The sequence below is a fragment of the Macrotis lagotis genome, chromosome X (assembly GCF_037893015.1).
Source record: "Macrotis lagotis isolate mMagLag1 chromosome X, bilby.v1.9.chrom.fasta, whole genome shotgun sequence".
NCBI lineage: Eukaryota > Metazoa > Chordata > Mammalia > Peramelemorphia > Peramelidae > Macrotis > Macrotis lagotis.
The window spans coordinates 695,248,316-695,272,439 of record NC_133666.1 but is presented as its reverse complement, the minus strand read 5'-3'; the positions used below and the strand labels follow the sequence as shown (position 1 = coordinate 695,272,439).

At 50.1% G+C, this 24,124-nt stretch overlaps 1 protein-coding gene across 12 annotated transcripts in view; it reads left to right on the top strand.

The window, feature by feature from the left end:
• Window positions 1–24,124, top strand: part of ARVCF (ARVCF delta catenin family member) — a 337,170-nt gene that overhangs the window by 239,506 nt on the left and 73,540 nt on the right. The window contains exon 1 of one of the 12 annotated variants that reach the window (XM_074206517.1): window positions 11,443–14,872. The exons of the other annotated variants lie outside the window; for them this stretch is intronic. Coding sequence (XP_074062618.1) covers window positions 14,789–14,872 — 84 coding nt within the window. The 5' untranslated portion in view covers window positions 11,443–14,788. Of the gene's footprint in view, window positions 1–11,442; window positions 14,873–24,124 lie in introns of those variants that run through there. 12 annotated transcript variants of the gene reach the window in all.

Genomic DNA, 24,124 nt, shown 5'->3' with positions numbered 1-24,124 from the left:
GTTGGGGAAGCTTACTTCCCAGTCAAGGAGACTTGGGTTCAAGTCTTCTCTCTGGTTCATACAGGTCATTGACTCTGGGGGCGTCTCAGAGCCTGAGATGAATTTGCTGAGACAGGGTCCACCTGCACCCCACAGAGGAGCTTTCTCCCACAGATGAAATCCTGGGTCAGCTTTAAAAATTGAGATCTAACAGAACCTACTGTATGATGGTGGCAGAGTCAGTTAGCCTTTCTGTGCCTCAGTTTATCCTTCTGTAAATCAGGTGAATTTGTCTCACTGGTGAATGTGCTGGGCTGAGTCAAGCATCCTAGGTCTGAATTCTGCCTCTAGCATCCACTGGCTTCTTGGCCACAGATGAGTCTGACTGGGCTTATGCTCACCCAGTGGGGGCTGTTGATGGCACAATGGTCAGTTGGCTTTTCTGGGCCTCAGTTTATCAGGAGAAATCAGGAGAAAATCGCCTTTGTACCAACCAGGTAGCATCTGGCTCATGGGTGAATGTGCTGGGCTGGGAGTGAGGAATACCAGAATCTGAATTCTGCCTCTGGTGTCCATTGGCTTCTTGGCCAAGGGTGAGCCTATGACTGGGCTTGTGCTCACCCAGTGGGGGCTGTCGGTGGGCTCAGATAAGTTTCTGCATGCCAGACATTTGTATCTTCTCCCCAACCACTGATTGATGTGAGTTATGATGTCATCCCACCCACACCTGAACCCCTCATGCAACATTCCTAAGCAATGGGCATCCATCCCTTCTGTGACAGGAATTTACTTCCTTTTAAGGCAGCTCCTTCCATTTGGGGTCAGCTCTGATGGTTTGAGGTTTTTTCCCCTTCAAAGTTTGTCTCTCTGGAGCTTCTTTTCACTCATTACTTTGAGTTGTTAGCTTGGAAATCAAGAGTTTTTTCCCTTACTATCTTGGAGTGAGCTGAAAAGGGGAGACCTCTGGGGCACTGAATACCCAAAAAACTTCAGGCTAGAATTGAGAGAAGCTGAGGAAACAGATCATCCTGCTGAGGAGCAGGAATCCCCCTTCCCACGCCCTCTACAAGGGGTTGTTCATCCTCTATTAGCAGAGACCTCTATCCTCCCAGAATAGGTGAAACCCACTTTGGAGCAGCCTGGGTCAGTTGATGTGAATCCAGAGTTGGGGGTGGGGTGAGGTTAAGACACCCAGATCAGACAGAAAGAGACAGAGGGAGAGAGGAGATGGATTGGGGGGGGGGGTGACTGCCACTGTCCCTGGTGCCCCTACCCATCATGGTGGCCCAGAGCTGACAGCCTCCAGGAACTGAGACTGAGAGCCAGGTTCTTGCTCCCAGCTCTATCCCAAGTTCGTTGTGTGATCTTGAGCAAACCCTGTGCTCTCTCTCTCTCTAGGCCTCAGTTTCCTTATTTTTAAAGTAAAAAAAACTGATCCTTCTTAGCTCCAAGCCCCCTGATCCTATCTTGTCTCCTGTTTCCAGTGGGACTTTAAACTTTACAAAATGCTAGGAGATCAAGGGTGCAGGTGTTTACTCTTCCCATTTTACAGGTGAGGATACTGAGGCCCAGGGTGAGGAGAAGGCTGGCTCAAGGTCACAGATCCAATTTCAAGGTCAGCAATTTTCTTTGCTGACCCTGGCCTGGTCCAGCCCGAAAGTCCACGGCCTGGAAGTCCAACTTTTTCTGTTGACTATTCCTGTGACCTTGGGCAAATCACTTTTCTTTCCAGGACCTCAGTTTACTGTTTTATAAAATGATGTGGTTGGGCCCAGTGGCCTCGGAGAGGTCACCCAGTTCAGATCAAGGCTCCTAGCTGTAATCTTATGCAGTCACTTCACTGTGCCTCAGTTTACTGCTCTGTAAAAGGAGGGGGTTGAGTTGGGTGGCCTGGGAGTCCTAATCTCCCACTTCAGTCCCTTTCACCTCTTCAGGATTGAGCTCTCCTGCTGTTTTCCTGATCCTCCCCCACCCCCAAGGTGTTGTTGCAACAGCAGCAGGGTGGGGGTGGGGATGGGGAGGGAGCTGAAACCCTCTATTGTCAGAAAATCCACAACCTGCCAAGCCATAGGTTTTTCCCATTCACTGTGTACTCTGGGGTTGGGCCAGCCCGGGGCAGGCTGGAACAAGGTCTCCAGGGCTCCTGGAGCCAGCAGTGCAGGCCTGGTCACTAGGGAAAAGAAAGCCTGGGCTGGCAGTTTCCTGGAAAGGTCATGTCCACGCTCGACAACCCCCTCCCCTGCCCAATTCTCAATTGACCCTGGGGAGGGGGAGGGGGAGGGGAGAACCAGGATGAAACATAATCTCAGTCTGGAGACTTGAGTCCCGTCTCTGCCACTAACAAGGAGTGTGACCTTGGTCAGGTCCCCTGGCTCTCTCTGGACCTCAGCATCTTCTTTTGAATCTGTTCCCTTATTCTAGGACAGACAAGCACAAAGTTTAGAGTTGGAAGGGTCTCAGAACTCAGCTGGTCCCATTTGATAGAGAACACTGAGACCCAGAGAAAGGGATGGACTTCTATGAGGTCACCCAGGCAAGGAACAGGACCCTGAGGATCCCTGCAAGATGGCTCTTCCTCTGCCCCTCCCTGGTGCCTGCGATCTGGGGTAGAGGGCTTTAGGACCCTGGAAGCTGGAGCCCTCAGGTATGTCCAGGCTAGGCTAGGGAAGAAGAGGCTTAGGTGAACTTATCTGTATGGTGATGGCCAAAACTCAGACCTTCCCTCCTGGGGTCTCAACTTCTTTTCTTCATCTGAGAAGTGGAAGAGAAGAGAGAAATGGAGGAGAGGAGAAGTGGAGGGGAGGAGAAATGGAGAAGTGAAGGAGAGGAAAAGGGGAGAGAAGGAGAAGCAGAGGAGATAACATTCTGCAGCTAGATGAGCATCTTTCAGACCTCGAAGCCTAAACAGATGGAATTTGGGAAGCAGGGCTGCATGATGGTGGGAGTGGGGTAGACAGGCTAGACACTCTCCTCTCCAGTGAAAGTGGACAACGCCCTCTCTTGGGTCTCCATCCTCCCTTCCCCCTTCCATGTCTTTGCTCACACTGTCTCCTTACCTAGGATGGCTTTCTCTCATCTCCATCTTCTGAAGTCCTTTCCTCCCTTCTTTTAAGGCCAAGCTTGGGCTCCCATCTCCATCATGAAGCCTTCCCTGAGGGTGGAGGAGGGGTGGGAATAAGCCGTTCTAGAGCATCTCTGATGTGCCAGCATTTTTACAAATATGATCTCATTTGATACCTGTAACAGGCCTCTGAGGTAGATATTATTATTATTATTATTATTATTATTATTATTATTATGCCCATTTTACAGTTGAGGAAACTGAGGTAAATAGTGTTTAACTTGTCCAGGATCCAGGCAATCAATATCAGATTTGAACCTCCTGACTCCATACCTGGCTGTCTGTCTGTCACATGATGGCAGCTGCCCATGACCGGCATAATGAGAGGTTTTCGGACCAGTGCCTTGCAGGTGCTTAACGAACGGATGTGTTGACTGACCAGTATGAAGCCAGCTTCGGGATGTCTAGCCTAGAGAAGACCCTACAAAACAGATCCATAGTGGATGAAAGACAACCAAGAGAGGTTTCCTGGAGAAATTGGCGTTGAGCCGAGGCTTAAAGAAAGCCAGGGCTTGGAGGCCAGTGGGAAGAACAGTGCAAAGGCACAGGGATGGGAGATGTGGAGTATCACAGATGAGAAGCAGCCAGCTGGCCACTAGGGCTGGATCATAGAGTAAGGGAAGGAGAGCCTAGCCTGGAAGCAAGATGACTGGAAAGCTGAGAAGGGGCCACATTGTGAAGAGAACTGAAGAAGCTAAAAGGCTCATGGGGGATCCTGATGGCCTCCTTCAATTATCCCAAGGGCCATTAGCCCTCTTTGCTTGACCCCAGAGGGCAGAAGAACCAGGAGCAGGAAGAAGTGACTTAAGGGGATGATTTGGGCTGGACTGGCCGCTGACTCTTCCAGATAAGGGTTGCCCAAGTGTTATGGCCACCTATAAATGGAGTGAGCTTCCCATGCTTGGAGGTCTTCAGATGGAGACAGGGTGGCACCAGTTTGGCATGGTGACCTTTGAGGCCCCTCCCTGAGACGCCTCAGATGCTAGGATTCCAGGATGTTGGGATTCCCTTGGCATCGGAGCTTGGCCACTGTTTTCTGGATGGTGGGTTGCCATTTTCTTGGGTCAGCTCCAAGATAGGTGTTGGATTCCATCCGGAACCTATTTCCTTTATTCACACTGAAACATCCAGATTACATTTCTAAATTCAGAGATTACCCAGATGGTCGCTTTTGGTTGGATTATTTTTTTTTAATCCACCCTCATATGTATGTAGGGAAGTTAATCTCTCCATTGTAGCCAAACAGACCTTCAGTTTTCAAGACACTGAGATGCTGTCCTTTTGTGATTTGGCCAGGGACCGGAGCCGTGAGAAACAACGAACATAGCTGCTGGGCTGCTGCTGCTCTACCGTCTTTGAGTTTCTTGGGAAAAGGCGTTTATATCTGAGGCTGCTGTTTTCTCCTCCTGGGCAGCCTGGGAGAATGGAGTCTGGGAGATATTAGTTCTAATCCCACCTATGACCCTTGGACCTCCTTTTCTTCACCTGGGGAATGGGGCATCCTAGCTGTTCCCTGGCCTTGTTTGGTTGGATGGACAATGGAACCAAGTGTGGGCAGGGGTGGGAAGAGGTCAGCCATGGACCAATTGACAAAAGCAGGACTTGGCCATAGCCTCATGTATGATTGCTAAAGGTAGAAGAAGGACAAGGATGATCAACCCCCATCTTATAGATGGGGAAACTGAGAATCAGCACAGTGTGGCTATAGGGTTTATAGAGCAACTCATTTGGGAGCCCTTTCCCCCTTCTCTCTGCTATCCACCGACCCTTCTTCAGCCTCGTTGCCAGACACCAGTTCTAGAAATGCCTTGGGAGGGGGAGGCTGTCATTTGAGCTGGGGTGGCCGAGGATCCACAAACTGCCCCCCTCCTCTCATTTGCAGATTTGCTCAAGTGAAGTCATCGTCCATTTTTAGATCCTGTGAAGTCACAGATGCTCTCTCTGTGGCCGCCGTGTGGGATCGCACAGCGTTTATTTGTGTACTCGCAGTGAACATGCTTTTCAGGCAGAGGCTTCATCCCTCCTAGGTGGGGGGTGGGGGTGGGGGTGGGGGCTGAAACCTCAGCCCCTTTGTCGCTTTTGTCACTGCTGGCCTTGGGCAGGCAGGATTCTGGGATTGTCAGCATCCATGGCCCCAGGGATTTGATTTCTTTTTATTAACTCTCATCCATCCCCTCCTCTGTATCCTTCAGGCTTCCAGCCCAGCCCAGACCCCCCCCCCCATCACTCTGGCCCTGGGCTCTTCTTAGAATTTAGAGTTGGGAGGGGGTGTCAGAGCTGAGAGGGACCATAGACTAGGGAATATTTAGGTTGGGAGGAGCCTCTGAAGCCACCTGACCTAGACCATATCTGACTGCAGTAGCCTCCACTAGGAGGTCATTCTGCTTCTGCTTGGATACCTCTAGTGATAGGGAACTCACTACCCATGAGAGAGTCCTTATTAACAGGATGACTTTGTGGGCTTCAAGCCCAAATTTGCCCCTTTGCATCCTGGACTCCTTGCTCCTGGTTCTGCATTCTGGACTCAGCTAAAACAAGGCTCATCTCTTTTCTACCTGAATGAAGAAATGAATGAAATAATGGCAGTGATATTATACCTGAGCTCTTCCCCTCCATCGAGCCCTTGGTGGGTTTTCCAAAGCATTTCATTTCTCTGGGAGGGGTCTTGATGGGAGTTGTAGAATGGTGGGAAGAGAAGGAAGACCTGGGTTCCAATTCTGACTTAGCTACTTACAGGATTGTAGCCTTGGGATAAAGTCTGTAACTGATCTAGTCCTTACACTGATCACTAGCATTTTAAGAACTTATTATCTCCATTTTTACAGAGGAGGAAACTGAGGCAGACAGAGACCTGCCTAGACTCACACAACCGGTAAATGGCTGAGGCTGGGTTTTGAACTCAGGTCTTCCTGATTCTGGGATCAGTCCCCAGATGCCTTTAAGTTAAGAGACTAACACAGGGTCATACAGCCAGTATGTGTCTGAAGCAGGATTTGAAATCACATCTTCTTGACTATAGACCCAGAGCTCTGTCCACTGAGCCACCAAATTACCTTGCTGGGTGACTATTTGCCTCAGTTTCTTTATCTGTAAAATGGAGCATCAACCTCCCTGGTTCACTATGAGAAGCTCAAATGAGTCAACCTTAAAATATTGTATTTTTTTATGATGATTATGCCCCATTTGGTGGATATCCACTTTGTTTTCAGTTTTACTCTTAACAAATATTTGTGGGATTTGAGACACCCATATGAGCTTCTCTCTCTCTCTCTCTCTCTCTCTCTCTCTCTCTCTCTCTCTCTCTGTCTGTCTCTCTCTCTGTCTCTCTTTCTGTCTCTCTTCTCTCTCTCTGTCTCTCTCTGTCTCTGTGTCTGTGTCTCTGTCTCTGTCTCTCTCTGAGAAAGTCTTGGCCAGGATTATTTGCCCCATTTTGTATATAATGAAACTGAGGCAGGAAACTAGTGTTTCTTCTCTTGTCATAGTTGTGGCAGGGTCAGCCCCCATCCTCAAACTGCTCTTTTGTCTTCATGTGGAGGACTTCACCGTCAGCAGAATCCCTGACCTCCGTGACAAGGATAGAGCCAAGTTTGTCTTTCATTGGGGGGGGGGGGGATTTATGAGCCATCTTAACTGGTCTCTTCCTCTGGGGGCAGGGAGAGGGTCTGAGTATTTGCCAAGTTAGGGTCAAAAGAAGACAAGGGGCTTTGGTGACAGGCATCAGCTCAATTACCCATGATGGGAAAGGTCCACAAATTCGACCTGACCTGTGGGGAGGAGAGAAGATAGATGGACAAGCCTGGTACATCACCGGTACAACTCCAAGGTTTTGGAAGACCCAAGGAAGGCCTGGGGGATGGAGGGTTCAGTAGAGGGAAGATGGATGGATTACACTGGGAGGCCCAGAGAGGCCAGGGAGAGGTTGAAGAGTGTGGCATCATCGATTGTTGTCTCTGCCATGTCATGCCTCCTCCTTAGCCCCCCACCTTGGAATGTACACTGCATGAGGGCAGGGCTGTTTTACTTTTCTAGCCTTGATGCTTAGCACATATAAACTGAGATCTTCCTATGGGACCTCCAAAGTATTCTAGGAAAATTTCTTAAGGAAGAGAACTTATTTGACCCTCTTCCTCCTCACCTTCCCCCCAAATCAGGAAAAGTCTGCTGGCAACCGAGGTGAGCCCTGAAGGAAGAGAAAATTCTAACAGTTGGAACCAGAGGTGAAGATTTATATTCTAGGTGTGGGGAAAGGCTTGGACAAATGTGTGGAGGTGGGAGATAGTTGGAGAGGTGAGCTTAGGAAACCTCTAGTGGTTCAACAGGCCTGGAATGGAGAGTATGGGAAGGAGGATGAGTGAGATAAGACTAAGATGGTCAGATAGTTCTAGGCTGTGGAGACTCTTAAATTCCAGACGGACTAAAGGTACAGTAGGGATCCACTGTCAGAAAGTTTTGGAGCATGGTTAGACTGTCCTGAGAATATTACTTTGGTCATTTTGTGGTGGATGTATTCCAAAGGGCAGAGGCAGGAAACAAGGTGACCAGTTAGGAAGGGTCCTCCTGGGGACAGGGGACAGGGAGGAGAGAGGAGAGAAGAGAGTTTGGATCTGGAGAGACTGGGAAGTCCTCTGCCTCAAGGCAATTAGTGAGCCCTTGGAACTTGATGAGATCCCAAAGCTGAGAATGGCATCTACACTCCAGGATGAGATAGGAAGTAGATGGTAGGAGCACGTGAGCTGGAAGGGAGGCCCTTGGGGATCACTGAGCCTCAGAATCTTAGAAGTGGAGAGCTAGAAGGCATCTCAGAAACTCTGTAATCCTGATTATAGACAAAGGAATCTCCTCTGTAATGTATGCTCTTGTTTTACAGATGGAGAAACTGAGGCAGATAGTGTTTAAGGGACTTGTTCAAGTGTCTGAGGCCAACTCATGGCACTGCCAAGAGATGTCACATAGCAAAGATGAGGAAGACACACACACACACACACACACACACACACACACATGGAGGGAGAGAGGGAGGGAGGGAGGGAGGGAGGGAGAGAGAGAGAGAGAGAGAGAGAGAGAGAGAGAGAGAGAGAGAGAGAAGGAAGGAGGGAAGGAAGCTAGCTTTCCAGGAAGGGGATGCTGAGAAGATGAAGTGGAAAGCAGACCTCAGGTTTTAGTTCTTGGAATATCACTGGTAACCTTGGAGAAAAACAGATCATCAGCTTTGCAGAAGTCAGATTTCAAGAAATTCCAAAGGTTATGGGTAGTAATAGGAGTGAGAGCCAGCAGTGTAGACCACCCCCCCCAAGAAATTTCATGAAAAAATGACAGTGTCCCAAGAAGGTGTTAGGGTTGTTTTTGTTTCCGTAGACAGCCAGAAAGGAGCCAGTAGCAAAGGAAAGGCAAAATGGGAGAAAGAGGGAGGGGATGATGGAGGAAGCTGACTCAGAAGGTGGGAAGGGGAGAGGGGTACAGGGCCCACTGGAGGAAGAGTTGGAGTGCAGCTTGGAGGAATGGAGGTGGAGAGCCTCCCAGTGGGGCTATCTGAGGGGCTTCCACACCTAACAGAGGCAGCATATTGGGGTCCAAAGAGCCCTAGATGGGGGTGGAAGAAGATCAGGAGAACTGGGTTCCCAACTCAGCTCTGCAGTTGAGCAACCTTAGCCAAGTTTGCCTTCTCTGAGCTCAGTTTCCTTCTTGGTCAATACAGGGATCTCTGTGGTAAGGACCCTTCCTGCTCCTAGTTCTGTGAATGGCCCCAGTTCCTTTTTAATAAAATGATTCACAAGCTTGCATTGTCTTCTGAGCCATGGGATGAATGGATGAGTGATCGGCTCATTTTCCCTGGGTGTCTACCATTAAGTTTGCGATGATGGGACAGTGGCCAGAGGAATTCTTTGCCCCCTCCCATCCCCCTTCTGGAATGGTTGTCATCTTGTGGTGCAGGCCAGCCAGAAATCAAGATAGCCCAAGTAAGACTCATCTGTGAGGTTAGAAGGCCTTCTGCTCCTCATCCCCTGTTTTGGGACCTGTAGGGGGAAAGACCCAGAGTGTCCCCCTTGCCTCAAGGACCCTAGGAGGCCCTTAGGCCAAGGTGGGGGGTTGATCCTCCAGCATAGCCTGGATCATTGGGTGGAGAAACAGGAGAGATTTTACAGATGAGGAAATAGAGGAATTTTTCCAGAATCAACCCCTTCAGAAGTTAGCCAGCTGTGCTAACCACTGAGCTTCCCACCTAGGCCAGCCTACCTTGGGACTACAAGCCTCAAAGCTCCTATGCTCAGGAGTTGGGTTCTAGAGCTTCTGCTATGGGCAGCCTGAGCCTTTTCTGTTTTGGGGGGGGGGGGAAGAGGAGTTATTTTAAAAGGTAGATTTGTTTTAATGTATGCAAACATATGTTAATATATTCTGAGGCTAAAAACCAAACTCCATTGCTAGGTGTCTTTAACAACTTGGCTTTATCTGGGTCATTCCTCCTCCACCCCCCCCACCCCGGGGAGTGGAAGTGCTGTGCCCCGAAGGGGCTCTCTTATCCGGAGGGGAATCTGCTTATTCAGGCCAACTTTTCCATGGTGGAGATGAGGCCGGAGGCAGAGTTGACAGGGCCAGGCTCCCCCTTCTCCCCTCTATGTTGGGGAAGCAGGAAGCCAAGGAGATGGGGAAGGGGGATGCCCTGAGGCAGGTCAGGATTGGAGGCCCATCTCTGGCCTTCTCTAACTGTGGGATTGCAGATTCTGAGAAGCAGTGATGGGTTACTAAAAGACCTAGCTCCCTATGCCTCAGTTTCTTCCTCTGCACAATGAGAGGGTAGATAGTCACTGAGGTCCTTTGAAACTTGAGGACTAGGATCCCGTGATTTACATGGACAAATGACCCTATCCTGTGCCTCAGTTTCCCATGCTATAAGATGAGAGGATTTGGGTTGATGGCTCCTGAGATCTCCTCCAGGCCCATGATTCTCATGCTCTTATACTGTCTCAGATGCTTCCTATCTGAGTGACTCTGGGTGAACCTCGGTGTCTTTGTAAAATGGGGACCAGAGCCAGTGTTACCGATGTCCAGAGTGGTGGTTTTTATAAAATGGTGTTTGCATCTCTCACACTACCCACCTCACAGGGGTAGATGGAGGCAGCCATTGGGTGGTAAATCTATAAAACCCTTAGTTTGTATAATCATCATCATCATCAAGGGGACTGCCTTGCAAAGTAATGAGCTCCCCATTAACTGAAGTATGTGAGGACAACTCTTGGGGAATGTCATGGAGGGGACTCCCATCCCAAGATGCGGTCACTGCTCCAGCCTTCCATTGTAAAGATTTAGGGACGCTGATTGATTCCAGGGACAAAGAAATGCCAACTCCAAACTTCACTCTGGAGGAATGGGTTAAAAGCTCTGGGAAGGAGCCTGTTAATTCTGGTCATCCTAAACCAGGGAGAGATGGAGTGGGATCCAGGGAGACCCTGCCAGGCCAAGGACTGACCTCCTTCCACATGTGCCTGGGGCTAGGAAGGGCAAATGGAATGGGGGCTCTGGGTCAGAACTCCAAAGAAATGTATGTAAAGGTAGCACAGTGCCAGATGGCAGAGCCTCGAATGCTGATCTTGAGAATTGATTTATTCTTAGAGGCAATAGGGAACTATTGAGCCTTAGAGAGCAGGGGAGTGCTGATTACTCTCTGGAGGAAGGAGATTTTGGTCGCTTTGTGAAAGTTGGGTGAGATAGAGGAGGGGCCCGGAGGTTTGGATGCTGCCAAGATCCAGTGGGGGTGGCGGCGACAGCTAGAGCAAGTGGACGTGGAGAATGTTGTCACCCATTGGGTTGCCTGAGAAAGTCCTGTGGGCTGTGGCTGAGGGCCCTGGTCTTGCCCCAAAGATAGAAAACAGGATGTGGCATCGGGCAGGCCTGCCAGGCTGCCAGCCTCCCCTGCCATGCACCCATTTCTACCTCACTGACTGTTTTGAGGGGCGGTATAGAAGGGTGGGCAGGGGAACTGAACACAAGCTCTGGATTCACCTCCCTTCTCAGACATATGCCAGCTGTGTGACTCTGGGTGGGTCCCTTCCCCATGCTGGGCCTCAGTTTCCTTCTCTGTAAAATAAGGCTGGGAGGCCTCTGCAGTCCCTTTCTACTGTTCCTGTAAAATCCTAGGAAAATGAGATATGTTCTCTTAGCCTGCAAAGGACATCTATCTTCCCTCCCTCTGAGGGGGGCCCTTGAGCATCCCAGCACCCTGCACCCTAGTCACCAGGAAGCATCCTGCTCCCTCCCATTTGGGGATCTCCCGGGCCTGCCCGGAAGCTGTCCAGGAGCGAAGCTGTCTGGTCGGAGCGGGCTGGTGTTGTCCTGACTCTGGAGCCTCAGGCCGGGCAGGCGGCCAGCTCAGCCCGGCCCCCTCCATCTTTGGCTGCGTGTCCTAGGAGGAGTGTCCTAGGCGAGCTTCGGCCTTTGCTCTGCTTAGACCCCCTCAGGAGGCCAGCATTTCCAGTTTAGGAAGGACAGAGAGCAGGCAGCCAGGAGTGTGGAGGGCCTGTGGCAGGGCTCCAGCCAGCTTCTGCAGCATCCGGGGCGGGGGGAACAAAGACCCAGAGAAAGCTCTGACCCTGGAGTCCAGGCCCTGGAACTCCAGTGCTGACCATCCCTAACTGTGGGACCCTCCTTGAGCCTTGGTTTCCCCCACTCTGAATCCAAAAACCCACTATCATTTGTTCCCACTCTCTTAGTACCATCCAGGCTTGGAAGGGGCATTGTTCTGTTGCCCTCTGAACTGGTCAGTATGCCCCCACCCTTAATCTTGTGACCTATTCTCGGTGCCCTGGTAGAAGTCAATGTTGGAAAATGTCCAGAGGAGGGCAGCTGGGCTAGTGAGGGGCCTAGGCGTGCCCCACTATAGATATATTATAGACTGGGTCTGTCTGTGGCAGGGAAGAGGGCTCAGCCTTGTTCTCTTGACCCCGGAGGGCAGAGTCAGGAGCTGGGGGAAGCTGGTCAGACTGGTTTGGGTGGGAAGTCATGAAACTCTTCCTCTCAATTTGAGCTGCCTTGGGAGGTAGTGAATTTCCTGTACCCGAAGGTATCGGATGCCCACTGGCTATGAACCTGATGCTGCCCAAGATGCATGGTTCCTCTAGGGGTAAGGGGGGGCAGGAGGTGGAGTTGGACTGCCATCTCCCTCTTGTTCTTGGGACATCAGCATCAAGGAAAACCCGGGACCGAGGCTGTTGGTGGAGGTTGTTCAACTGCCTTGTCTGCCCTGCCAGGAAGCCTGAGCCCACACCGTGCCCCCTTCTCTTGGATGTGACATGTGTCCTATTCATCATTGCCCTTCCCCCTACTTCAGGGTCCACATGGCCAATCTGACCCTTGTCTTAGTGGCTGCCCAGGCTCTTGGTCTGCTCTCACCCTTGTTTGAAAATAGATGGAGACGAGACTGTTGGTCCTCCTGGAGCTCATGGAGTGGGTAGTCGATGGGCATGTGCCCAGGTGCTTCTCCCAGGTCCTGTGAGTGACCTAGAACCTCAGCCCCATCCTTCCTTCTATCCCTCAGGGTCCTGGACTCCTTGAGAACAAGGGACCCCACCATAGAATGCTGGGCTCAAGAGCTAAGGACCTGAGTTCAAATTTCAGTAGCTTTTAGAGTGAGGACTGACCTTGGATCAGAAAGACCCCAGATACCAGCTAACTATGGGACTCTCTAATTCAGTTTCCTCATCTGCATAATAGAGGACATAAACCTCAGATGAGTTAGGTCATACCAGAGTAGCAGTGTTGTGGGTTGGATAGAGAGCTGACCTGGAGTCTAAGAAACCCTGGGTTCAAATCCTGTGTCTAACACATACTGACTATGTAACCCTGGACAAGTCACTTCTCATTTCCTTAGGCAGCTCTCCTAAATTATAAATAATGGAAAGGAATTCCCTGGACTAATCAAGTCACAGGTCCAAGCCTTTATCCCTAGGATCTAGTTCACCAGCTCCTTCAAAAAAAAAATAAAAATAAAAAAGAATTCTGTGATAAACCTAGAACATTATAAAAGTAGAAATTCTTGTGGTTTGGTACAAAGTTTGAGTATGAGGGGATAGTCTATCTTTACTATTTATCTTATTATTAGACTAATGATCCTCAGCTTCCTCTTTTGTACCTCAGTTTCCCCTCACTGTAGAATGAGGGGGTTTCACTCAGAGAACTCTGCCACTCCTTCCATCTCTAAAGAGAATCCTTTTCTTGGGACATGCTGCTGGGCAGGGTCCGGGTGAGTCTATTTCATGCCCACTGCCTGCCAGTATGTGCTCCCATTCAACTCCCCATTGTGTGGCTGGGGTGGGGGCAGCTGTGCTGCCCTGGGCAAGCAGACACACCAGACTCCTGGCTCCCTTTCAGACCCGGTGAGATGGAAGGAGTGCTCAGGGTTTGCCTAGTCAGCTTCCAGCATCATTCCAGAAGCTTTGGTCCCTGCTCATTGGTTGGTTGGAGTTTTCAAACTCCAGAATCCTCAGCATCATCTCCCTGCTCTGCTACCCAAAAGCTCTGCCAACTAGTGACTCCACCACCCAATGAATTTACCACCCTATGGCTCTGCCACCCAGTGGCTCTACCACCCAATGACTCTACCATCCTATGGCTCTGGCATCCAATGACTCCATCACCAAATGGCTCTACTACCCAATGACTTTACCACCCTATGGCTCTACCACCCAATGGCTCTACCACTGATTGGCTCCATGGTGGAGGACACGTAGGTGCCATTCTGCTCACAATGCCTCCCTGGCTCCCTAGCATCTAGAGGAGAATAACAACAATGGACTCCACTCTTTATATCTTTTAAGGTTCTGGAGGCAAAGGATCTGGGTTCCAGTCTTGCCTTTGTTACCTGGGTCTCCTTGGACAAGTCTGTCCTGGAGGCCTCAGAGGAAGAAGGAGAGTTCCTTACATAGGTTGCTGTGTTTTTTAGAGAAGGCTTTTGGGTGGAAACTTTGAAGAGAGGAAGCTTGCATCAGATTGTGGGGAAATGAGTAGGGGGAGTGGAACAGGGGAATTGTTGTCCTGGAGAAAACAAATCAGGAAGTTGGGACCTAGGGAGCCTGAGAGGGCTAAGGAAGAAGGGACTGGATACATGCATGGACCAGACCCGGACAGCAGCCAAACACTGGTCTGAAGTGGTCTGCCACTGGAGGGAGGAGTGACCTAGGAGAGAACACAGGCCACCTCTGTTGGGCGAGAAGACCTCCTGGGTCTAAAGCCCACCTCTGGCCAGGCCAGTCCAGAGCCCACAGGCAGGAGCAGTCAGCCACTGGAAGGATGAGGGAGAGCCAGAGGAGAGTCGATGAAATCATACTGGGGCCCTTGCAGATCTGGAGCCACGGTCCTGTGGCTTTAGCAAAGGGAGCTCTTTGCCTCCCAGAGCCTCCGGCACGGGTCTGAGGATTGGCGAGATTCTCCCACCATCCAGTCCCAACCTGCCCTTTACACCCTCTCCTGGGGCTGTGTCCTTTGTGTTAACTGGACTCTTGGGATAATTGAAGACATCTCTGCCTCCAGCAGTGAAGATGGGCCTCCAGCAGTGAAGTGGAGCCTCCAACTGTGAAGATGGGCCCCCAGCAGTGAAGATGAACCTCCATCAGTGAAGACGGGCCTCCAGTGGGGAAGATGAGCCTCCATCTGTGCTGTTGAGCCTCCAGCAGTTAAGTTGAGCCTCCAGGAGTGAAGATGGGCCTCCAGTTGCTCTGGCTCGAGAACCATCAGACTTTGAACCAGTCTGATGACTCTTGGGTGCTTCCTCAGAATGGTCAGGTGGGGTGTTCAGCTAGCTGTGCCTGACTTATGCTGTTCTTGGGGCTCCTGTGGCTCTTTGGCATAATCATAGGCATTTCAAAGACTGAACCTAGAAGGGACCTCCAAGGACAAGTCCAAGCACTATGTTATGCATTGGGGAAACTCAGGTCAGGTACCCGACTTAGTGTAGGATTTGAACCCAGGTCTGCTGACTCAGGGTGGGCCTTGTCTCCTCAACTGGTAAAGGAGGCTCTCTGCCTTAGGGACAGACTGGATGAAGGACAGACCCTCCCAGGGTGGTTATGTGGATCCAATGAGATATTGTATGGCCTGGAAGGCTCAAATGAATGCTTGCCATAGTTAGGGAGGAAGCTGCTTCACTGTCAGGGAGACCTCATGGGTCGTGGCTGATTTGGGGTTGGGTGTCTTGGGTGTGAATCTTGCCTTTTCCACTAACTAGTTTTGTGACTTGATCACCACATGCCTCAGTTTCCCCCTCTGTAAAATGGACAGGTTGTACCTGAGAGGAGCCTTCCAGCTCTCATCGGTCCTCCCAGCTTGCTTTGTGACCTTGGCCATGTTCCCTGCCATCTCTGGCTTCCTGCTGTTAAGGGGGAGGAGTGGTCTGGGTGACCTCTCCCTCAGGATCCAGGGGGCCACCTCCAAGGCAGTGGTAGGGATGAGGCAGGGCCAGCCCGGAATCCCAGCCGAGCCAGACTGGCCAGCCCCTCTCTAAATCAACCGGGGCAACATCTCCATCCCACCCTGACCTGACCCTGCTGGAGAACAGGCCTGGTTCACACTCTTAGAACTCATTTTTCCTTCAAGGTCTAGATGTTAGCCCCAAGGGCTTGAGACATATCTGGGACCCCACTGGGCCTGCTCACATCATGACCCATCCTGACCAGGGACTTGGGGGCTGCCAGAGCACAGGAATTTGGGGCGGAAACTGAGGTACAACCTCCATCCTCTGCCCTGGATGGAACCTGCCTGGGGAACCAGTGGTCAGTTCTGGGTCTGGCCTTTAGGGAAGCACATTAATAAGCCAGTGAGTGTCTGGGAAAGGTTCCCTGTCATAGGAGAAACCCAAAGAAAGGAGGATTTGCGGGAACATGAGAGTGTCCCCAAGTATTTTAAAGATGGTCCTGCAGAAGTGGAACTAGATTCATTCTATTTGTAACCAGAGTGGTGGGTAGCAACGACAAAGAGGCAGTTTGACATTGTGAGGACGGAGGAAGAAGATGGAGAGACCATCATCTGGTCCTGGGGATTAGGAAATAGCCTCAGGAGACCAAAAACAGGCCAACAGAGAAGATAGAAGCTACAGAGACCCAGCCCCGGTGGAAGGCTGGACCTGAAATTGGGAGGACCCAAGTTCTAATTCTGCCTCAGCCACTTAGTGGATGATCCTGGACAAATCCCTTCTATCTCAATTTCTTCATCTATAAAATAGGGCTAATCCTATTTGTAATGAACTTTGCAAGTCTCCAAATTCTATTGAAGTAGTTAGCTGTGATTATTGGTGTTATCGGATGTCTTAAGATCACAAGATCCCAGATTTACTTCAGCCCCCTCAGTTAACAGAAGAGGAGCCAAGGCTACCCTAAGACTACACAGCCATAAATATCCAAGGTCCCCAACCCCCCCTATTTTCATAAACATAACTCCATCACTTGGTAGTGGTTGACCGAGGCCTTTCCACACACCGATCCTGTGACAAAGGGAGCCTTAATGTTATTCTCTCCATTTTACAGATGGGGAAACTGAGACTGATGGAGGGGAAGTGATTTCCTTGAGATTAGCAGTAGAAGTATGAATGTCTATCTCTTGAGGAGGGGAAGGTGAAAGCACATCAGGCATTGCACTTGCATCCTGGCTGGAGACTGCTGCCAGGATGGGGAAGGAAGGGAAGATAAACGCCGTGGAACAGAGCCCTTTAATCCACTGGCCTGTCTGACCCACTTTGGAATCTGGGGTTCAAGAGACTAGGGAGGATTCTCAGCGGGTCCTCCTGGCTGCTTTTTCCTCCTCTCCACCTGTTGAGAGAGCAGAGTGGGAGGGGGCTCAGAATGCAGACACTTTGGGGGTGAGTTTTCTGGGCTCGTCTCATGACATGGACTTTCACTGGTTTCATTTGAGATTTAAGTCCATGTTTGGGGACATTCTCCCCATTCTCTCTCTCTCTCTCTCTCTCTCTCTCTCTCTCTCTCTCTCTCCCCTCCCCCACCCAGAACAGCAGATGGGGTTGCAGAGACCATTCTGAAAGAAACTGCTTCCATGGTCCCCACTCCCAGTGCCCCTATCTCTGGAACCCACTATGGTTCCTGGGCTGTATTGTCTGGTGTTAGCTGGAGCTGAGAGAGGAGAGAGGAGATTGTTTGGCGGTTCTACTTGTTCAATTAGAGGATTAACTGTCCCTTTTTACTTCCTAGCCTTGTCATCTTTTGAAAACCCAGGCTGCTGCCAGAGAGCTTTGCCCTAGGAGAGGGAAGGGAGGGGGTCTGGCCAACTGGAACAGCCCCCCAGCTTCAAACCTCAGTTCCCTCATCTGTAAAACAAGATTGTTGGCCTGAGTACCTGCGAAGGCACCTTCTGTTCCAGATGTAAAATCCTAGGAGTCTAAGATGTCATAGATAAGGGTAGGAGGGCCCTTAGAACAGTGGATGTCAGAACTGGGAGGAGGCCTAAGAAAGTCCTTTGTTCTTCCTGGGCCTCAGTTTCTCCATCTGTGAAATGAGAGGCTTGCCCTGGCCCCAGTTCCCTCCAGTTCCAGGCTGTGACCCTCTAGTTGCTAATATCTCAGGGCCCCGCTGGACCTCACATTCTCTCACTGAACTGTGTTGCTTTCCCTAGTTAGGCAGGCATGGGACTCAGGAAGGGCCTGGGTGATTCAACTGAAGCACTGATGGGCTGCCCCCCCATGCCAACCCCTTGGCTGGGGCTTCCTTGATTTACAGATGGGGAAACCAAGGCTCAGTGAGTTGTGGTGACATCCCCAGGCTCCCAGAGTCCCTCTCCTCACTGCATGTCCCCCTGCCAAGGTGCTGCTGCCGCCTTCCTTGAGAATGGGTTGACCTGGGAAGAGATGGGGTCCGCAAGACCTAGAGTTGGGCTGGGACCTTTGAGGTCCTCCAGTCCCTTCATTTTACTGAGGAGAGGGCGCCTTAGCAAATAAGGAACAGAATGGGAGTGGGAATCCATGGTCTTTTGATTCCAGACCTCCCTCCCATCCTGCCCCGGCCATGGTCTGGGGAGAAGGAATGCAAGCCATGCAGCCCCGCCAGGCCGGCACCCCTGGCCTGAGATATGGCTTTGGGCCAAGCCAACGGCTCTAATTAAGTGACCATGGAGCCCCTTAGGGTCTGCAGCCTGAGTTTGTTCTCTGTGCCTTATGCTCCAAGGTAACCGGCTCCTTTCGGAGTCAGGACATAAATTGTGAGTGGTTTCTGAGGCCTGGGGTGGAGGCAGCAGAGCTGGCTGTGGTCCTAGCCCTGACGTTTCTGACCCGTGACCTGGAGCCAGTTATTTCCCCCAAAGCCTGGATGAGCCTGGGCTCTTTCTTCTGGAATTCTCTGCAATATGTGCCCCCCCCCCTTGCTCCTCCTCCTCCCCAAGGGCTCATATTTTTTAAGAGAAATAGTCTTGTTAAGAGGCAGGACCCTGTCCAGGGGGGACCTGGGAGGAAGTGCCTGAGCAAGGGAAGGCTTTGAGTAGAAATGCAGGGATCCCAGATTGAGAAGTGGATGGGCCCTCAGAGATCAGCCCTCTTATCTTACAGGAGAGAAACTGAGGCCCTGAGAATGGGGGAGACAGGAGAGGGGAGAGGAGCATGCATACCTTTTCCTATCCCCCGTCAGGATTTGGAAAATTCCTGAACAGTGCAGAAAGTCCTAGCTTTGCAGTATCCCTTATCTGCCTTCAGCCAGTTATATGAAGAAGCAGGCAGAAGACCCGACTTGACATCTTGACTCTACGACTACAAGTTAATTACTCACCTCTCTGAGCCTCTGTTTTCCCATTGTCTAAAATGAGGGGGTAGGTCTTAGTCTCTAGGGTGGGTCTCTTCCAAGCTCTAGAGAGCCTAGGATCCAATATGGTGGCATCAATCACTCCACAGGCTGATCTTTGGGTGAGTAGAGATAGAGTCCCCCTCTTCTTCATTGTGGCTGAGGACCTTCCTGAGGTGGGGATGGATGGACTGAAGAACAGGCCTCCCTCATCTCAAGTCTGTTGTGCCCAAATCCCAAGGTCAGCTTTGAGCACAACAGCAAGGGGTGTGGGCAAATCCAGGGTTGGCTGAGAGCACTCTCTATTTTTAAGACATTATTCTTCTAGTTGACTGAAAAGACCCAGAGATCTATCCAGAAAGGTCATTGGGTTGCAAGTCATCATCTGCTCAGTGACCTTGGAAAGGTCTCTTCTCCAGGTCTGTTTCCTTATCTGTAAAATGAAAGGGTTAGACTCAATAACCGCAAAGATCTTTCCATCCTTATAGCTTGCAATTCTGAAGCCTGGGTCAGCTCCCAGTTTAGCCACTAACCTGATGGATCATTTGGAGCAAATGGATTTGTGGACCTCAGTTTCCTCACCTTTAGAAAGATGATGTTGGGTGACATTAGGAGGATATATTAGGAAGAGGATTTGTAGTCTGGTGTCCTGTGTTTGATGTCTGACTTTTTTGCCAGTATCCTGATCCATTCCCCTTTGCTGCTCCTCAGTTTCTTCATCTGTAAACTTAGTGAGCTCTTGGATTTCTTCCATCCATTTGCATGTCCTGGATGACTATGTCCCTCTCAGCTTTGATGTGCTGGGATTCTTTGATAAGTAGCTGCAAATCGTCCTGTCTCTTGGAGCCTCAGTTTCCTTCCCTGTCAACTTGGAATAATAACAGGACTGGCTACTGTATCGGGAGGTTCTAAGAAAAGCATCCTTTCCAAATTTAAAATGCTTTGTTCTGAGGCCTTCATGTTGACACGAGGCTGGGCAGCTGCAGTTAGGGGTGTCATTTGTCAGCTCCAGCCCCCCCCCCAGCCAACTGGGGGCAGGGTCCTGCTGGGCCTTTCTTGGGGACTGGGAGGTGACCTCTGGGAGCCTGTAACTGAGAGGCCTGCTGGGCCAGGGTCTGGCCTGGACCAAACATTCCTCCTGAGTTTTTTCCATTAGCAACTTTGAGGTTTCCGCAACTAGGCTGAGAGATGAAAACCTGCCCTTACCTTCCCCGAGGGTGTTGGCCCCTTTCCCTGCCCAGTTTGTTTGTCTTCTCTGCTCCTCTCCTCTCCCCTTCCCAGGCTCTGATGCCAGGCCCTGCTGGGGCCGGGGTGCCCGCCAAGACAAACCGACCACAGCAGTACACTCGCTATTTGTCTTTGAGATTAACTACTTGGGACTTGGAGCTGGCTGGGGGAGAAGAACATCTGCCTTTGATTAGGGAGACCTGTGGTTCCTGGGCCTTGGGCCCAGGAGTGGGATGGAGAGAGTTGGGCAGGCCAAAAAGGCCAGCCAAGAAGGGGAATGAGCTTCTTACTGGGGAGTGAAGGGAAGGGGTATTTGGAAGAGGCCAAATACCCACCACTCATCTATGGGAGTCCATAAACTTCCCCAGGCTACCAGAGGGGTTCTCAATACAAAAAAAAAAAGCTAAGAAACTGTAGGGAGGGAGGGACAGCCTATCAGGATTAGAGGATAGTGTGAGCAAAGGCATGGAGGTGGTAAAGTACAAGGAGGAGGCATATTAATCTCCATGTGTAGAGGGAAGAAGTACAACAAAAGACTAGAAATGTGGACTGTGAGATTTTGAGCTGAAAGGATTCTTAAAAGATCATCTAATTCAAACTCTTCATTTTAAAGAAGGGGAAACTGAGGCCCACGTGTCCTCATATAGGTACTAAGTTATTGAGGGTACTCTGGCAAAAAATTAACCCCAAAATGAAGAGTTCCTCTCCTCCTTCCCATTCTTTCAGAAGGAAGACATGTCCACATTTAAAAAATAAATTCAAGATCATTGAGAAAGGCCTTAGGGGGAGGTGGCCCTTGAACTGAGCTCTGAAAGAAATTTCAGATTCTAAGAAGCTTATATGAGGAAGGAAGGCATTTTAGGCCTTAGGGACTTGGGGGCCTTGAGGGAAGGGGTTATAGGGCAGACTATACAAGAATAAGATGGAAGTCCCGTGTGAGAAATAACCTGTGTGAGATTGAACTGTGGCATGACTGCAGGGGGTTCATTAAAATGTATTAAAGGGATTAATTTAAATATATTTAATTAATATTAAAATATATTAAAGTTGGAAAGGTAGATGAGAACCAGGTGATAAAGGGCTTTAAATCTCAAATAGCACTTGATTAGGACAGGAAGACCAATTAGCAGGCTTTCCTTGTAGTTCAGGTAGAAGGTGATGGGGCTGCAGCCAGGCAATGAGAAGGGAGGTATATGGGAAATATTGGACAACTGATTTGAGAGGGAGTGGGTCAAGGATATCACCTGGGTAGGGGGAAAGTCAAAAGGTCTGTTTGGATGGATTGAGTCAGAGATGCCTTGTGGGTCTCCAGTTTGAAGTGCCCAATAGTGTTTGTAATGCAGGGATGTAGTTCAGGAGAGAGGTGAGGACTATCCAGATGTAGGTCTAAGAGTCATCGTCATTGAGAATATTATTGGGAATTGATGAGATCACTAAGTAAGTTAGTATAGAAGGAGAAAAGAAATGCAGGTACCAGAACCTTCTGGGATACTCATGGTTGGTAGGAAGGTGTGACCTGGAGGAGGATCCAGAAAAGGTGGCAGAGAAGGAGTAGTCGGATCAGCAGGAGGAAGATCAGGAGGGATAGCATCCTAAGAACTAGAGAGAAGAGAAGGGCAAGGAGGAGAGGGTGAAAGACAGTGAGGTCAAGGAGGGAATAAAGGCCACTAGACTGGGTGGTTAGGAGATCATTAGTTACTTTGGAGAGACCCGTTTGGGTGAGATGGTAAGGTTGGCTACTGCAGAGATTTTAAGAGAGTGAGAAAGAAAGTGGGGGCCCTGGCTATAGCTGAGAGAGAAAAAAAAATGGACTGCTACTTAGAAAAAATGATATGACCAAGGGAGAGTTTTTTACATGATGGTGGATACAGGGGCATGTTTATAGGCAGCAGGGAATGAGCCAGGAGAGAGGGAAAGATTGAAGATAAGGGAGAGGGGGGTAGTCTGATGGAGGAGGGGCATATGTGCAGGTAGAAAGGAGGGCCTCAGTGAGGGAAGGACCACCTCATCATGAGCCACTGGATATAGAGAAAATTACAGGTAAGGATGTCAGAGGGATGCTGAATGAAGAGAAGTGGCAGTTTTCAGTGAATGGCCTCCCCTTTTTTAGTGGCATGTGGGTGAGGGTCAAGGGGGCTGCTCTGGGAGGTTTGAGGAGAACAGTGAGCACCTGGAACAGTTCCTGGAGAACAGGATATGGAATCTAAGGCAGTGAGCAGGGAGCCAAAGGGTTTGCCTTGCTGAGGTGTGGGCCCAGTTGAGATTGGAATGTGTAGTGGTGCAGCATCACTTGAATAGGAGCAAAGGAAGGGAAAGTGAAAGAAGGGAGGCGCTGGAGCCACTGGAACTGGAATCTGATCGTTAAATTTTCAGAGGGAACAAAATCCAGTTGTTAAATTTTCACTATAATAAACATTTATACCTCAGAGACTGGGCAAATGCTCCCAGCCTTCTCCCTATAGTCTGGTGGGTCTGGCCTTTGGGTCTGGCAGGGGAAGCTGGGAGCCTGCTAATGACATAATCTGTTTCTAATCAGAGCTGAATGAGATGTTTACACTTGGAGGTTTTTGCTAATTTTCCAAATGCAAATAGATTCAGTTCAGCTTTCTCAGCTGAGAAAATGGATGATTTCCCTCCTGAGGCAGCATGGTATAGAGGAGAGCAGGGTGGTGCAGTGGAAGGCGGTGTGGCAGAGCACCTCACCTCTGTCCTTCAGTAGCTGTGTGACCACAGGCAAGTCTCTTTGAACCTGTAAAATGAGGGTCCTGGACTAGATGACCTCCAAGCTCCTTAGAATCATCCTGTCCCTTTCTAAGGGACTGTCTGCTCACCTGGATGATGGGCGCATTTGTGCCACTCTGGGAAGCCCCAAGGTGTGATCTCAGTGTGCATGTTCCCCTTCTCGAAGCCCCTCTATTAGATGGGAGGAGGATGAGCGTTGCTGTGTGACCTTGAGCAAGTCCCTGCCTCTCTGGACCTGTGAAATAAGAGGATTAGACTCACTGAGCTCCACAGCCCTGTTCTCTCACATTCTGTAACTTCCAGGAACAGGTAGCTGTTGAGGAGTAAGGTCCTTGAGTTTCTAGGAGGCTGGGGACATTAATACCTGTCTCCAGGGATCACCCAGGAAACCAGGAAAAAGACCCCTAAGCAACCCTCAAGACCCTCCCCCCTCCCTCCTATTTTACACACCATTCTAACAAACCTGGCCATGTAGCCATCCCATCTTTTACAATGTTGCTGGAAGATTAAGGACTTTTCTGTCCTAGCCCATGACTCTACATCTAGACTCTTAAACCCATATTTATTAGGCATGGGGCGCTGAGGATCCCACAGAGAGTCATTGGTTCTGCCCTCCAGGAGCCCATGTTCTTATGGAGGAAAGAGTTGGCAAACATCTGTTCATAGACTTATCAGAGGGGATGGAACCTTAGGGGGTAGAAGGATGGAGGGTGGAGGACAGGAAAGGCCTCCTTTGGGAGAGGTCACCAGGGCTTACATGGAAAAGCTAAGAAAATCTAAATCCATGTTTCCTCAGGGGTACCTGTGCCCAGGCCCCCATAGGAAGGATAGAAGTCCTTCTTTCTGGAAGACCCTCAAACATGGACTATCAGAGGGATCATACAGTATTGGAGGGGCCTTGGAACAGGAGACAATCAGAGATGGAAAGGACCCAAGAAAAGGGAATGTCAGAACTGAGGGACCTTAGAACAGGGGATGTCAGGACTGGAGGAGCCTTGGAACAACAGAGGTCAGGGCTGAGAAGGACCTTACAACAGGGGACATTAGAGCAGAGAGAGGTCTTAAAATAGAGAATGTCAGAGCTGGGAAAGGTCTTAGAACAGGGGACATCAGAACTGGAAGGGGTCTTAGAACAGGGGATGTCAGGGCTGGGAGGGTCCTTAGGATAGGGAATGTGAGAGATGGGAAGATCCTAGAACAGGGGATATCCCTTTGGAGGGGGGCAGAGTCATCAACTGGTAGAGGATACAACTAAACCACAGTGTCTCTTCTGAAAATGCCCCTAACCTGTTTG